This window comes from Notolepis coatsorum (assembly GCF_963971535.1).
Source record: "Notolepis coatsorum genome assembly, chromosome: 11".
NCBI classification, from domain to species: Eukaryota; Metazoa; Chordata; class Actinopteri; order Aulopiformes; family Paralepididae; genus Notolepis; species Notolepis coatsorum.
Genome location: NC_140175.1, coordinates 554450 through 571685, shown reverse-complemented (window position 1 = coordinate 571685; position 17236 = coordinate 554450). Strand labels below are relative to the sequence as shown.

The window sequence follows — 17236 nt, the reverse complement described above, 5'->3', positions numbered from 1 at the left end:
CTGAGCAGGTGAACTCCACACCTGGTACCTTGTGTTTGAGCTCTGAGCAGGTGAACACCACACCTGGTACCTTGTGTCTGAGCTCTGAGCAGGTGAACACCTTGTGTTTGAGCTCTGAGCAGGTGAACTCCACACCTGGTACCTTGTGTTTGAGCGACTTGTCGGTGGTGGCGAACACCACGGTGGCCGAGGCGTCCCAGCTGTTGGTGATCCAGGCTTTGGTTCCGCTCAGCACCCACTCCTCTCCGTCCTGCCGGGCCAGCGTGGAGGCCGCGCCCGCATCGCTGCCATTACCTAATGAAACATTCAAATGAGCCAAAACAATAGAATAAACAAAAAGTTTACATTTTGAAAAAGAGAAAAAAAGACAGGCATTTAAAAGCCTGCCTGTACGAGGTACGTCTTTAGCTGAGGGAGTGGTTTTCAGGTTTAAGGGGAGGGCGTTCCAGAGCCTTTTATTATTTATTATTATTATATAATTATTTACCATTATACCAGCGATGACTTAAAAAGGTGCTATAGATAACATGTTGAGTAATAACATGTTAATGTTAATGTTTAATTAATGTTTACTTTTTTTTAATAATACATCCACGTGGAAGGCACCGGATTAGATCATTTACATGCTGGTGCTCTAGTGCGACATCTAGTGGCCGTTAAATGCATTTTTTTTTATTAAAGAAATAATAAAACCAATTTCTGACAATTAGTTAGACTTTAGATACATATATATATATCTTGATTGAGAAAATGTTTATCATGGATGAACAAAAGTTTCAATGCGAAAGATTGGGCTGTTTTCAAGGAATTCCAGGCCTCGACTTTTTTTTGTCAAAAATAAATCAATCACTTTAACCCTTTCGCTGCCGTACTACCAAACGGTTAACCCCTTCACTGCGACAACGCTCAGAAGGTTAACCCTTTCACTGCCACACGACGGCACGTTAACCCTTTCACTGCCACGCGACAGAAGGTTAACCTTCTGTCGTGTGGCAGTGAAAGGGTTAAGCACTTCAAGGCCCTTGTGCGCCCCCTGCAGGTGTGTTTTCTCACCGGGCTCGCTGAGTGCGAAGCAGCCCACCTGCTCCCCGGTGGTGAAGGGTGTGATCCACTGCCTCTTCTGCTCCTCGGTGCCGAACTTCAGAACGGGTCCGATGTAGAGAGACTGCGGAACACAACCCGGCATTATGAGGAGGACACACGTGCACTTGGAAATACGTGCACTGTAAAAGATACCCCAAAAGAAAACAAGATACTATTCATGCAAGGTCACCATAAAGACTCAAGTGGCCTCGTCACGCGCCACACGCTGACGTTATGAACACACTGGGCCTCACGCATGAAGCGATACGAGAACAGATTTCGTTCTTAACTAGCATTTCTTCTTACTGTGTTCTTACCTGGGATTCAGCAATGTTTTCTTATTGTTGTTTTTCTCTCTTTTTTTATCCACTTTTTCTCCCATTTTCTATTTTTCATATCGTCCAATTCAACCCTCCCCTGTCACGAACGCTGTTTCTTGCCTCCCACAAGCCGGCTGCAATGTGGACTAAGTCATCCATAGCACGAGTCCCCTCCGATACTCGAGGTAACAGCAGTCGCATCTTTTCACCTGCGCGGCTCGATCTTTCAGCGTCGGGGGTCTGGGCTTTGGAGGGGCGCCGCCCCCATCGCTTCCTGATTCTACTGCGCAGGCGCACCAACCGACCTGTAGGAGTCGCTGTCCACAACGCCCGATCCCCACCAATCAGTTTCCCACCCCCTAATACTGCCAATGTGTATTAGTACGGACGACCAGCTAAACTGAAAGCAATGTGGAGCGCTGGGCTCGAACAGGCAAGCCCAGCGTCTCCGCATTCGTGGTGAGCGCCTTGCCCACTGCACCACGTAGCCGCACTTTATTGTTGCTTTACTCTCAGGCAAGAACACATTCTAAGAGTGGTCGAGAGCACCCTTACCCAGATGAGAAACTCTTACCCAGATAAGAAACTCTTACCCAGATGAGAAACTCTTACCCAGATAAGAAACTCTTACCCAGATGAGAAACTCTTACCCAGATGAGAAACATTTAAAAAAAAAAAGCCTACCATTCATAATAATAATAATAATACATACGATTTATATAGCGCTTTTCCTAATTCTCAAAAACACTTTACAAAACTGTAGTAGATAAAATAAAAATATAAAAAAGGTGAGAGAGGAAGGAGTTCATGGGTTGAAAGCAAACCATTGGTCAATTGCCCCCAAATACGACTTTATAAACAGAGAACTTTTCAATAATTATTATTATTATTATAACTTATTGCGTGCGTTCTGCTTCTGAAATGGATTATATATATATTAATAATAATAATATATATCATATATTAGAACAGTTAGATGCTGGCTGCCCATATAGGTTGGGAAATACCGGATCTGTCTCTCTGAAAGGAGAGAGCATAGGATCAGCGGTATATATATATCAGTATACTGCGTGATTGGTTCTTGACAAGCGCACAGTCGTTCAGTATTGACAAAGCCTACTTTGCTGGAACGATTTATTTCGCACTATACTATACAGTACGTATAAGTACAAGTATAAGTCTTTATTTGTCATCAGATTAACACACACACACATGCGATGAGCGACCCACAGGAACACACACACACATGCACCGAGTCGCAAGTCGTGAGATGTGTGTGTGTGTCATTTTGAGATCAGTCGCAAATCGCTTCCTGTTGAATATCAGACAGGGATCAGATGCCGAACCACGGCTGTTTTACACACGCCTCATAAGGAGATGGTGGGCGTGTCTGTATGCAAATGAATTTAGCGCGAACACGCTTTGGAGTTTAAGAATGAGTGGGATTCATCATGCAAATCTCCTGGGTACGCACAGATTTCGACGTTAAGAATGGCTTGATGAATGTGGCGGTGGCTTTTCTTTTTTCTTTTTTTATTATCTTTTTCCCCCTCCTTTTTCCTCAGTTTTTCTCCCATCCCAATGTTAGTCGTTATGCCAATTCCCAATCCCCTTCCTGGTCGCTGCGCACTTACCCCCCACAGTCGGTCTGGGAGAGTGGAGGCTACCACGTGCTTCCTCCGACACACGTCTAGCCAATCAACCGCTTCTTTTCACCTGGCAGCGCGGACTCTCACTGAGAGGGTGAGCAGGCGCCCCGACCGAACTGTAGGAGTCGCTGTTTACAACGACCCGGACCCACCCCGCCAGCTTCTCCCACCCTCTAATACTGCCAATTGTATCAGTGTGGACGGCCAGCCAAGCTGGTGACAACCCCGGAGCTGTGAGCTGGATTCGAACAGGCGAATCCAGCGTCTCCGGCGTTGGTGACGAACGCAATCTCCGCTACGCCACCTGACCGCACGGCGGTGGCTTTTCTTATTGTTCTCTTAACAGACGGGTAAGCAAGAATATAAGAAAAATAATAAGAGTATTGTTGAATGAGGCCCATTGACTGCCACGCTGGTTTCTCCATCTTTAATATCTGGCGCCAGCGTTTCAGACCGTTTTAATGATGTTTGCAGACCCATCGTATATATTCCATATTATAGCTATGGAGACATACTATGGCTCATTTGACACGCTTTTATATTTATACTCCCAACAGGGAACAACCCGTTTGTTTCTACAAACGTCCGTTCCTGCACAACCCCAGCCTAAATAGTGGCCATTTCCCCAAAATGCATGGGCATTTTTCTAGAACGCGATATCGCGTCTTTTGTGAAACATACGCGTGTCTTGGCCCGGCGGTGAGATTTGGAGTTTGACAACAAGACCCCGCCCTATATCTGTAATCCATAAACGTACCTCGTCCACGGTGTGCGATGTAAACAGACCCGGTGTGGCCCGGAGGTCATGTGATGTAAACAGACCGGTGTGGCCCGGAGGTCATGTGATGTAAACAGACCTGTGTGGCCCGGAGGTCATGTGATGTAAACAGACCTGTGTGGCCCGGAGGTCATGTGATGTAAACAGACCCGGTGTGCTCGGAGGTCATGTGATGTAAACAGACCTGTGTGGCTCGGAGGTCATGTGATGTAAACAGACCTGTGTGGCCCGGAGGTCATGTGATGTAAACAGACCGTGTGCTCGGAGGTCATGTGATGTAAACAGACCTGTGTGGCCCGGAGGTCATGTGATGTAAACAGACCCGTGTGGCCCGGAGGTCATGTGATGTAAACAGACCCGTGTGGCCCGGAGGTCATGTGATGTAAACAGACCTGTGTGGCTCGGAGGTCATGTGATGTAAACAGACCTGTGTGGCCCGGAGGTCATGTGATGTAAACAGACCTGTGTGGCCCGGAGGTCATGTGATGTAAACAGACCTGTGTGGCCCGGAGGTCATGTGATGTAAACAGACCTGTGTGGCCCGGAGGTCATGTGATGTAAACAGACCTGTGTGGCCCGGAGGTCATGTGATGTAAACAGACCTGTGTGCCCGGAGGTCATGTGATGTAAACAGACCTGTGTGGCCCGGAGGTCATGTGATGTAAACAGACCCGTGTGGCTCGGAGGTCATGTGATGTAAACAGACCCGTGTGGCCCGGAGGTCATGTGATGTAAACAGACCCGTGTGGCCCGGAGGTCATGTGATGTAAACAGACCCGTGTGGCCCGGAGGTCATGTGATGTAAACAGACCTGTGTGGCCCGGAGGTCATGTGATGTAAACAGACCGTGTGCTCGGAGGTCATGTGATGTAAACAGACCTGTGTGGCTCGGAGGTCATGTGATGTAAACAGACCTGTGTGGCCCGGAGGTCATGTGATGTAAACAGACCCGTGTGGCCCGGAGGTCATGTGATGTAAACAGACCCGTGTGGCCCGGAGGTCATGTGATGTAAACAGACCCGTGTGGCCCGGAGGTCATGTGATGTAAACAGACCGTGTGCTCGGAGGTCATGTGATGTAAACAGACCTGTGTGGCCCGGAGGTCATGTGATGTAAACAGACCTGTGTGGCCCGGAGGTCATGTGATGTAAACAGACCGGTGTGGCCCGGAGGTCATGTGATGTAAACAGAAATGTACAAAAATGTACCCAAAAGGTAGGCGAGACTGCCACCTATCGGGATTCGATCGTCGTCACAGTTTTACAAAATCCATGCAGAATGTCACCGGGAGGCCTAAATATTAAAGGCAACCAACTTGTGTCTAGCCACGCCCAACTTGCGTCTAGCCACGCCCAACTTGTGTCTAGCCACGCCCAACTTGCGTCTAGCCACGCCCAACTTGTGTCTAGCCACGCCCAACTTGCGTCTAGCCACGCCCAACTTGCGTCTAGCCACGCCCAACTTGCGTCTAGCCACGCCCAACTTGTGTCTAGCCACGCCCAACTTGTGTCTAGCCACGGCCAACTTGTGTCTAGCCACGCCCAACTTGTGTCTAGCCACGCCCAACTTGCGTCTAGCCACGCCCCCGCGGCAGCAGCAGAGCGGAGCGTAGCGGCAGAGCTCCGTCACGGCAGCATTATGTAGCAGTAATCCCCCCTTTTTTACTATCGAAAACTAGTTCAACTGGCAGCGCTGCCTTGCTGTGGATCCTGCGGTCCGTTAGTGACAAGTTCAATTCCCTTCAATTTTTTTTTTTTTTTTTACGTGCATTCGTTCGCCGGTTAGGTTTAGGCATGTTAACTTTAAGCATTGTTTCGGAGTTGGTTAAGGTTAGAAAGGTTAAGTTTAGGCGCTGTTAAGGAGCTGGTTAAGGTTAGAGTTTGTCTTAGAGAATGGCAATAGAATGCAGCCTATTTCCGCGCTGCAGCTCTCTCGCGCTGCCGCGGTCACATGGGCGTAGTGGCCAATCAGAGAAACGCTAAACACAAGTTGGTTGCCGAAAATATTCACGCCACCGGGAGTCTAGTAGGGCTGTCTTAAATACTTTGAAGCTTCGTTCGATGGGCATGGGATTCAAAAATGAAAATAAAATTCGAATACATTAAAAAAAGAAAAAAAATATATTTTGTGCAAAATCAACTCTGCCTCTCTTTGTTAACCCATTCTCTGCCGGAGCTTATATCCATCGCTGTAGCCTCTCCGCCAGCGCTATTTGTCTATGGAGATGTTCCCCTTCTTTGCAGGGCTATAACTTTTTAAATTGTATTGCTAAATTGACATTACTATGGCCCATTCAACATCAATGATGTAGGAACGTTTTACTTTTTCATTCACACATTCATACTAAAATACCGTCTAGAGTATAAATATGTTTTTATCGTTTTCTGCTGTATTTCATAGAATGTGAGATATAGCCATAAATGCATATATTAGATCATCAAATGCAGTTTGATACCGATCAACGTTATATTAAAAATGTCAACTGTGCATGGTCCTAAACGTCATGACTGGTCATCTGCGGGTGAACGGAGGGGGGGGGGGGGTTCGTTTATAATTCAATGGCCGACGTTAAATGATTCATGTAGTATGGGTGATTGATATATTGATCAGAGCAGTTTGTATCGAAAATGGTAAAGAAAAACACTGAAACTCACCCCAGTCTCCTCGTAGCGTTGGGTGATGAGCGTGGAGCAAAAAGATCGCTATTATGGGATGTTGATCGATGCGATCCATTTCCGGGTTGTATATTACTAATACACGTCCAAATCATGTTGATTATTGAGTTATGGCAAAGATCAATATCCACGGTGTCTGTATTGAGCCCCGGGACGCTAAACGAGTGGCCGGACGAAAATAGGGGACGGACCGAGCACTTCCGGCCACTTCAGGTTTGGCAACTCGTCGATCGGCCACGATGTGGCGGTATTGAAGCGTTGCAGAGTTGTGATGGCCCAGACAGCATCACCCAAGACTCTGTGAGTGACATATGAATACCATGACGAAAATATGAAATATTGATCTCAAAGACGCCTTACGGCGTCATTGGCAGATTACGCATGGCGGAGAATGACGTGTTAACACGTCATCGGCGGAGAATGGGTTAACTACAACAAGCAATGCTGTTTGTTATTTAAAGGAAAACTCCAACATTTTGGGAAATTAGCTTATTTAACATCTTCCCTGTAGTTAGACAAGAAGATACATACCTTTTTTGTCTCTCTGTATGCATTAGGCTTAGGGAACAGTGAAGGTCAGCCCTATTGTCTAGTATCCTAATTAAAAATTAAAAAATAAAATGAGTATACTCGTTTTTGGCAGTCAATGTGTTTAACGGAGACCACGGCCCCGGTGGTGGGTTAGAGTTACTGACGTTATTAACGAGGGTTACTGACGTTATTAACGAGGGTTACTGACGTTATTAACGAGGGTTACTGACGTTATTAACGGGGGTTACTGACGTTATTAACGAGGGTTACTGACGTTATTAACGAGGGTTACTGACGTTATTAACGGGGGTTACTGACGTTATTAACGGGGGTTACTGACGTTATTAACGGGGGTTACTGACGTTATTAACGAGGGTTACTGACGTTATTAACGAGGGTTACTGACGTTATTAACGAGGGTTACTGACGTTATTAACGAGGGTTACTGACGTTATTAACGAGGGTTACTGACGTTATTAACGAGGGTTACTGACGTTATTAACGAGGGTTACTGACGTTATTAACGAGGGTTACTGACGTTATTAACGAGGGTTACTGACGTTATTAACAGGGTTACTGACGTTATTAACGGGGGTTACTGACGTTATTAACGAGGGTTACTGACGTTATTAACGAGGGTTACTGACGTTATTAACGAGGGTTACTGACGTTATTAACGGGGGTTACTGACGTTATTAACGGGGGTTACTGACGTTATTAACGAGGGTTACTGACGTTATTAACGAGGGTTACTGACGTTATTAACGAGGGTTACTGACGTTATTAACGAGGGTTACTGACGTTATTAACGAGGGTTACTGACGTCATTAACGAGGGTTACTGACGTTATTAACGGGGGTTACTGACGTTATTAACGAGGGTTACTGACGTTATTAACGAGGGTTACTGACGTTATTAACGGGGGTTACTGACGTTATTAACGAGGGTTACTGACGTTATTAACGAGGGTTACTGACGTTATTAACGAGGGTTACTGACGTTATTAACGAGGGTTACTGACGTTATTAACGAGGGTTACTGACGTTATTAACGAGGGTTACTGACGTTATTAACGAGGGTTACTGACGGTATTAACGAGGGTTACTGACGGTATTAACGAGGGTTACTGACGTTATTAACGGGGGTTACTGACGTTATTAACGGGGGTTACTGACGTTATTAACGGGGGTTACTGACGTTATTAACGAGGGTTACTGACGTTATTAACGAGGGTTACTGACGTTATTAACGAGGGTTACTGACGTTATTAACGAGGGTTACTGACGTTATTAACGAGGGTTACTGACGTTATTAACGAGGGTTACTGATGTTACTAACGAGGGTTACTGACGTTATTAACGAGGGTTACTGACGTTATTAACGGGGGTTACTGACGTTATTAACGGGGGTTACTGACGTTATTAACGAGGGTTACTGACGTTATTAACGAGGGTTACTGACGTTATTAACGAGGGTTACTGACGTTATTAACGGGGGTTACTGACGTTATTAACGGGGGTTACTGACGTTATTAACGAGGGTTACTGACGTTATTAACGAGGGTTACTGACGTTATTAACGGGGGTTACTGACGTTATTAACGGGGGTTACTGACGTTATTAACGGGGGTTACTGACGTTATTAACGGGGGTTACTGACGTTATTAACGAGGGTTACTGACGTTATTAACGGGGGTTACTGACGTTATTAACGGGGGTTACTGAAGTTATTAACGGGGGTTACTGACGTTATTAACGAGGGTTACTGACGTTATTAACGAGGGTTACCGACGTTATTAACGAGGGTTACTGACGTTATTAACGGGGGTTACTGACGTTATTAACGGGGGTTACTGACGTTATTAACGAGGGTTACTGACGTTATTAACGAGGGTTACTGACGTTATTAACGGGGGTTACTGACGTTATTAACGGGGGTTACTGACGTTATTAACGGGGGTTACTGACGTTATTAACGGGGGTTAGTGACGTTATTAACGGGGGTTACTGACGTTATTAACGGGGGTTACTGACGTTATTAACGAGGGTTACTGACGTTATTAACGGGGGTTACTGACGTTATTAACGAGGGTTACTGACGTTATTAACGAGGGTTACTGACGTTATTAACGAGGGTTACTGACGTTATTAACGGGGGTTACTGACGTTATTAACGAGGGTTACTGACGTTATTAACGAGGGTTACTGACGTTATTAACGAGGGTTACTGACGTTATTAACGAGGGTTAGTGACGTTATTAACGGGGGTTACTGACGTTATTAACGAGGGTTACTGACGTTATTAACGAGGGTTACTGACGTTATTAACGGGGGTTACTGACGTTATTAACGGGGGTTACTGACGTTATTAACGGGGGTTACTGACGTTATTAACGAGGGTTACTGACGTTGTTAACGGGGGTTACTGACGTTATTAACGGAGACCACCACACCGGTGCTGGCACATCCGCGGCTGATCTCCTCCATGGCCAGACTGTAGGCCAGGTAGTCCATGCCGGCGCCGCCCAGCTCCTCGGGCACCTCGATGGCCATCACGCCCATGGCACCCAACTCCTGGATCTGGGGACACACACACACACACCACACACACACACACACACACATTAAGAACACATTAGAACAGGTGTCCAGGTTCCGACAGGGTCACAGAAAAAGGCTTGGTGTCTGAAGTGGTGAATTTTTTTTGTTCCTGTAGTTGTTTTATAATTGCTTAGTACTTGCATCAGTACTTGCATCAGTACTTGCATCAGTATTTGTATCAGTACTTGTATCAGTACTTGTATCAGTACTTGTATCAGTACTTGTATCGGCCGATCCACCAGATAAAGTACTCTGTATCGTATCAGTTCTGAATGATTGCCACCTGTGCAACTGTTGAGAAAAATGCAAAAATCCATCCACCAGACTTTTATATTAGTGACGGCCACAGCTCCTCCACCAGACGTTTATATTAGTGACGGCCACAGCTCATCCACCAGACGTTTATATTAGTGACGGCCACAGCTCCTCCACCAGACGTTTATATTAGTGACGGCCACAGCTCATCCACCAGACGTTTATATTAGTGACGGCCACAGCTCCTCCACCAGACGTTTAGATTAGTGACGGCCACAGCTCCTCCACCAGACTTTTATATTAGTGACGGCCACAGCTCCTCCACCAGACGTTTATATTAGTGACGGCCACAGCTCCTCCACCAGACGTTTATATTAGTGACGGCCACAGCTCCTCCACCAGACGTTTATATTAGTGACGGCCACAGCTCCTCCACCAGACGTTTATATTAGTGACGGCCACAGCTCCTCCACCAGACGTTTATATTAGTGACGGCCACAGCTCCTCCACCAGACGTTTATATTAGTGACGGCCACAGCTCATCCAGGAGTCTCACCGTTATGAAGCTCCAGTCTGCCTACATGTTAGTGATACGACCACAGAGGTCACAGGGTTAATGTCAGGGAACAAAATAAGTACCAGCCAACCGCCAATGGCTGGTAAAAAATCTGCCTGGCTGGTAGTTTTTAAAATCTACCAGCCAAATGGCTGGTAAGTCAAAAAGTTAAGTTTGTTCCCTGAGAGCAGAGCTACACAGCAGTGCGCCTATTTTGCGAGCCGAAATAAGTCTGTGGTTTTTTCTTCTTCTCACAACGGGTCAAATGCATCTAACATGCATTGCATCGTCACCATTCCTTTATGCCCACATCGCCCGAAATGAACGTTATGTTAGCGTAAGCTAACAAGCTAATCCTGATCAGCGGCAGAGCCATAGAGAACAGCAGACAGTGTGGACTGGGGAAATGGAAATGGGGGGGAAATGTGCGTTTGGAAAGACGATGAAGTCACTAGTCAGGACTCAGGAGAGGAGTATATTGTAGTAAACTGAGGATTACTGAGGATGCACAGATAATGTTGATATTCAAATATAAAAAGGTTTCGAGAGGAGTGGAAGTTTGAAGACAGACTAGACTACAATATGATGCAGGGGTGGTGAGTTGAAACAGTGTGTGTGTCCCCGACCCCACTTCTATGTTTCAATAAATTATTTGCATTTAAAACTATTAACGCTGACTCATTCCTTCAGTCCACTCAAAATTATGCTAATATTCCTTATGTTGTTTATGATATTAATTGAAAATAGCATATGAGAGTATTATATAGTAATAATAACACATGGCAATATACTAAAAAGCTATTTTTAATTTTTGGCTGGTAAAAAATCTGCCTGGCTGGTAGTTTTTAAAATCTACCAGCCAAATGGCTGGTAAGTCAAAAAGTTAATTTTGTTCCCTGGTTAATGTGTTAAGGAGGTCTTTGGGTCTTGAAGGAGTTGTCCTGGACTAAAGAAATTCTTAATGAACCCTTAGAGACCCACCATCTAGGGGCGCCCGAGTGGCGCACCACGTTACTGCGCTGCAGACCCAAATCCCGGACGTACATTTGCCGCATGTCCTCCCCCCCCCCCCCCCCCCCCCATATCTTCTCCCGACCTTCCTCTCCTCTGCGCTCTGTCGGTCATGTCTGCCAGAAATAAGCTGTAAAAATGCTCAAAAATTAATATTAAAAAGAAAAAAAGAGAGCCACCATCTTGTTTTAGGGGGCAGGGGATCTTTAGGGGGATAGCGGGTCAACAGTACATGCCACATAGGAGTGGCATACATACTGAAAGATTGGTGTGAGATGCAGCTCGGTGTGTATAAGGGATTGGGCTCAATTATGTCTCATGGGTTGGGTTGATACCGTTTGTTACACAGATTTGGGGCAGAATTTAACCCTTTTTGACCACTCGAGAAATGATCAAAACAACCACAAAATACCACAACCTCTTCCACCCGACGGGACCGGCGGTACCGGTCCCGAAATGACATCTGGTCATAAATCTATATTTTTCAGACTTTTGTATAAAAGTAGCGATTTTAATTTCAAACGTATTCAAGTATAAACATCATAAACATGTCATAACAGCATGTAGAATATATGATCATCAATACGTTAGTGTAGCAATAGGTTAAAAGTGTCATTAGATAGATTTTACTTTTACTTTTTCGTCAATTCTATTTCACGAGGGCGACCATTTTGGATATTTTGAACCATGGGAATTGTAGTCTTTTCAAACTTTTCAAAACTACACTTCCTGAAAGGATCTATGGGGTTCAAGGTTCTGTATGAATTATTTCAATAACTGTTATTATTCGGGATAATAAGCCACAAAAGGTAAAGTTTTTGACAAATATTGAAAGGCTAGTTAGTTTCTCTTCCCTATTGTTAACATGTAGGAACAATTAGATCTGAAATTAGTTTCAAAACGGTTGCACTGTGGGGAAAATAAAAAAGTACAGTAGATTACAGTAGATTTCATTATCTGTTCTTATGCACGCCTGGTGATACTAAATCCAAATTGAACTCGGGCATTTGAAAGATAATATATGTATATATATAAATATGCGAATTGGCTATAATAAAGGTAATTTATAAGCCTCCTATTCTATATTCTATAAAAATATTTCAAATTGCATTGGTCCGGATGGGAGAATTCAGTACTGTATCTACAGAACCTTCCGTTTAATCATCTTCCCTTTATTCATTTCCTTAGATTTTCTTGTACACATGATCTCAAGAAGGTACTGAACGAGATCAGTGGCAGTTTTTAATGTTTGGTCATTATTAACATGGTGTTATTCACTGTCAAAGATGCAAAGAAAAATCATAATTCATATTCTCCTTTTGTTTCATCACAATTTAAGCAAGCCTAGTAATAAGACACAATATTTCTGACACTGTGAATACATTCCCTGAGGTCCATAGATGTCCCTAGATACCAAGAATATGCAAATGGTACTTGTAGAAGTGGAGCAATATTCCATTTACCTAGGTATATATTTTAGGCGTATTTTTTCAGAAAATATTCCACGGGTGGAAGAGGTTAAGACCTTGAGGAACACCATTGTGATTTGGTATCATACATCACATACTCTGAATGCCCTAGGTCTCTAGTTTGTCTCTAGTTAGTGGTTGTAAAGTATCATGAGGCTGTGATTATTATCCTAGAGGGCAAGTTTCTAAAAACAGTCTCTACAATGAAATGGCTCCTAACAGCATCACAGACTAACAGCATCACAGACTGACAGCATCACAGACTGACAGCATCACAGACTAACAGCATCACAGACTGACAGCATCACAGACTAACAGCATCACAGACTAACAGCATCACAGACTGACAGCATCACAGACTGACAGCATCACAGACTGACAGCATCACAGACTGACAGCATCACAGACTGACAGCATCACAGACTAACAGCATCACAGACTAACAACATCACAGACTGACAGCATCACAGACTAACAACATCACAGACTAACAGCATCACAGACTGACAGCATCACAGACTGACAACATCACAGACTAACAGCATCACAGACTAACAACATCACAGACTAACAGCATCACAGACTAACAACATCACAGACTAACAGCAGCATCACAGACTAACAGCATCACAGACTGACAGCATCACAGACTGACAGCATCATCACAGACTAACAGCATCACAGACTGACAGCATCACAGACTGACAGCATCATCACAGACTGACAGCATCACAGACTAACAGCATCACAGACTGACAGCATCACAGACTGACAGCATCACAGACTGACAGCATCACAGACTAACAGCAGCATCACAGACTAACAGCATCACAGACTAACAGCATCACAGACTAACAGCATCACAGACTAACAGCATCACAGACTGACAGCATCACAGACTGACAGCATCACAGACTGACAGCATCACAGACTAACAGCATCACAGACTAACAGCATCACAGACTAACAGCATCACAGACTGACAGCATCACAGACTGACAGCATCACAGACTGACAGCATCACAGACTGACAGCATCACGTTACTGTGTGTACCTGTGTGTGACTGTGTGTGACTGTGTGTAACTGTGTGTGTGACTGTGTGTACCTGTGTGTGTGACTGTGTGTGACTGTGTATGTGACTGTGTGTGTGACTGTGTGTGTGACTGTGTGTACCTGTGTGTGACTGTTCAAGTTCAAGTTCAAGTTCTTTAATAGTTGTCATACAGAAGTACAGAATACTTTCATACAAAATGCTTCTTACTGTTACGCTCCAGAGACTGTGCTAGACAAGATAGTATCAAATGACATAATAACATAATATAGCATGAATTTAGAAGAAGAAAATGAGGTCACAGTGTTCGGTATAGACATATGTACAATGTTCTGAGTTACCATATAATATACAATACACAATACTATGCAGTGTACTAATGTACAGTACTATCTAGTGCAAAGCAGAAATGGGATGAGGTACAATTTTAGGTACAATTTACAGTAAGGTGTACGAGTTGTAGTGCAATCCTTCATCCATAAATATAAAGTGTGGGGAGTGGGTGCTACAGTGTGTTTGTTTAAAGTGGGTGTGTGCTATAAAGTGTGTGGAGTGGGTGCTACAGTGTGTTTGTTTAAAGTGAGTGTGTGCGTGTGGATGTGTGTGCTATGTGCGTTTGGTGGTTGTTGTTGTGTAGTGTTCATTCATTGTTCGTTTAGCAGCCTGATGGCCTGGGGATAGAACACAGTGTGTGACTGTGTGTGTGACTGTGTGTACCTGTGTGTGTGACTGTGTGTGACTGTGTATGTGACTGTGTGTGTGACTGTGTGTACCTGTGTGTGACTGTGTGTGTGACTGTGTGGTGACTGTGTGTGTGACTGTGTGTGTGACTGTGTGTGTGACTGTGTGTGACTGTGTGTGACTGTGTGTGACTGTGTGTGTGTGACTGACTGTGTGTGACTGTGTGTGTGACTGTGTGTGTGACTGTGTGTGTGTGACTGTGTGTGACTGTGTGTGACTGTGTGTGTGTGACTGTGTGTGACTGTGTGTGTGACTGTGTGTGTGACTGTGTGTGTGTGACTGTGTGTGACTGTGTGTGTGACTGTGTGTGTGACTGTGTGTGTGTGACTGTGTGTGACTGTGTGTGACTGTGTGTGACTGTGTGTGACTGTGTGTGACTGTGTGTATGTGACTGTGTGTGTGAATGTGTGTGTGTGACTGTGTGTGTACCTGTGTGTACCTGTGTGTGACTGTGTGTGTGACTGTGTGTGACTGTGTGTGTGTGACTGTGTGTGACTGTGTGTGACTGTGTGTGTGACTGTGTGTGTGTGACTGTGTGTGTGACTGTGTGTGACTGTGTGTGACTGTGTGTGACTGTGTGTGACTGTGTGTGACTGTGTGTGACTGTGTGGTGACTGTGTGTACCTGTGTGTACCTGTGTGTGACTGTGTGTGTGACTGTGTGTGTGACTGTGTGTGACTGTGTGTGTGACTGTGTGTGTACCTGTGTGTACCTGTGTGTGTACCTGTGTGTACCTGTGTGTGTGACTGTGTGTACCTGTGTGTTACTGTGTGTGACTGTGTGTGACTGTGTGTGTGTACCTGTGTGTGTGTACCTGTGTGTACCTGTGTGTACCTGTGTGTGTGTACCTGTGTGTACCTGTGTGTACCTGTGTGTAGTGTACCTGTGTGTACCTGTGTGTGTACCTGTGTGTGTACCTGTGTGTGTGACTGTGTGTGACTGTGTGTAGTGTACCTGTGTGTACCTGTGTGTACCTGTGTGTGACTGTGTGTAGTGTACCTGTGTGTACCTGTGTGTGACTGTGTGTAGTGTACCTGTGTGTGTGTACCTGTGTGTACCTGTTGGGCAGGGAATGTGTGCTCCTTGTCCAGCTTGGCAGCAATAGGAGCTAGTTCCCGCTCTGCGTAGTCTCTGCACGTCTGTCTCAACATCTGGTGCATCTCAGGGAGCTCTGCCAGCTGGGAGAAGGTCCTGCAGCCACTCAGACACAGGCCCAGGGCTAGGAGACAGACAAGGAGACAGACAAGGAGACAGACAAGGAGACAGACAAGGAGACGGACAAGGAGACAGACAAGGAGACAGACAAGGAGACAGAAGAGGAGACGGACAAGGAGACAGAAGAGGAGACAGACAAGGAGACAGACAAGGAGACAGACAAGGAGACAGACAAGGAGACAGACGAGGAGACAGACGAGGAGACAGACAAGGAGACAGACAAGGAGACAGACAAGGAGACAGACAAGGAGACAGACAAGGAGACAGACAAGGAGACAGACAAGGAGACGGACAAGGAGACGGACAAGGAGACAGACAAGGAGACGGACAAGGAGACAGACAAGGAGACAGACAAGGAGACAGACAAGGAGACAGACAAGGAGACAGACAAGGAGACAGACAAGGAGACAGAAGAGGAGACAGACAAGGAGACAGACAAGGAGACATGAAAGACATGTGGATCACCACCATTGATAGTTCTTGAGGATCTAATTTGATTAAAATTCCAAATATTTGTAAATGATTTTACAGCATCATATAAGCTTATGGTCTGAACATGGTCTAAAGTGTTTAATTATTTTAGTACATATTGGAAATGCTATTGGATAATAAGACGTGCGGAGCATACTATACTACACACACATATAGATATAGTATATAATAAGTAGTACTCTCTCACCAAAACACTAAACTCTCAGATCTTTAACACCAACTGTATGCATTTTTTTTCAGCATTAAAAAAATCGCATTATGTTCTGTTTATTACAACTGTAGTTGACCATGAATTAGTTAACTTCATCTGTGAATTTCAGGTTGATTGATTGATCGATTGAAAACTTAACAGATTGCAGAATGGGTACAGTACAGTACGGCTCAATACACACAATTGTTAAGGGGATGCAGACCAGAGAAAGACTTTCGTCTTGTTTACATCAGGGTCCCCCGTTTTCAATTAATCATAACATATATGACATACAGATAGTCAGTACTGCTACATCTAGACATGTATGACATACCAGATCTACATATACAGTACTGTTTGTGATACAAGAAGAGTGTAAATAAGAGAGGCCTGCAGGGCTGGCTGCTATCAGCTCATATGTAGGTGAGAGGTCACTGCTCCACACCACGTCACCTTGGTCCCAGCAGAGACATCACAGCAGATCTCCAGCCACAAAACTAGGAGTTATTATTATTATTATTATTATTATTATTATTATTATTATTAGTAAATATTACATTCGGTCCAACGTGGGGGGATAATAACGTTAAGTCTAACAACTAGCTAGCCCCTTTCGTGA

The 17236-nt window shown here is 44.8% G+C and overlaps 1 protein-coding gene across 1 annotated transcript in view; it reads right to left on the bottom strand.

The window, feature by feature from the left end:
• Positions 1-17236, bottom strand: part of acads (acyl-CoA dehydrogenase short chain) — a 28400-nt gene that overhangs the window by 10482 nt on the left and 682 nt on the right. Inside the window, exons 2-5 of the mRNA XM_084324630.1 lie at positions 15779-15939; positions 9466-9615; positions 1054-1165; positions 143-294 (exon numbers count right to left, since the gene is read on the bottom strand). Coding sequence (XP_084180756.1) covers positions 143-294; positions 1054-1165; positions 9466-9615; positions 15779-15939 — 575 coding nt within the window. The remainder of the gene's footprint in view (positions 1-142; positions 295-1053; positions 1166-9465; positions 9616-15778; positions 15940-17236) is intronic.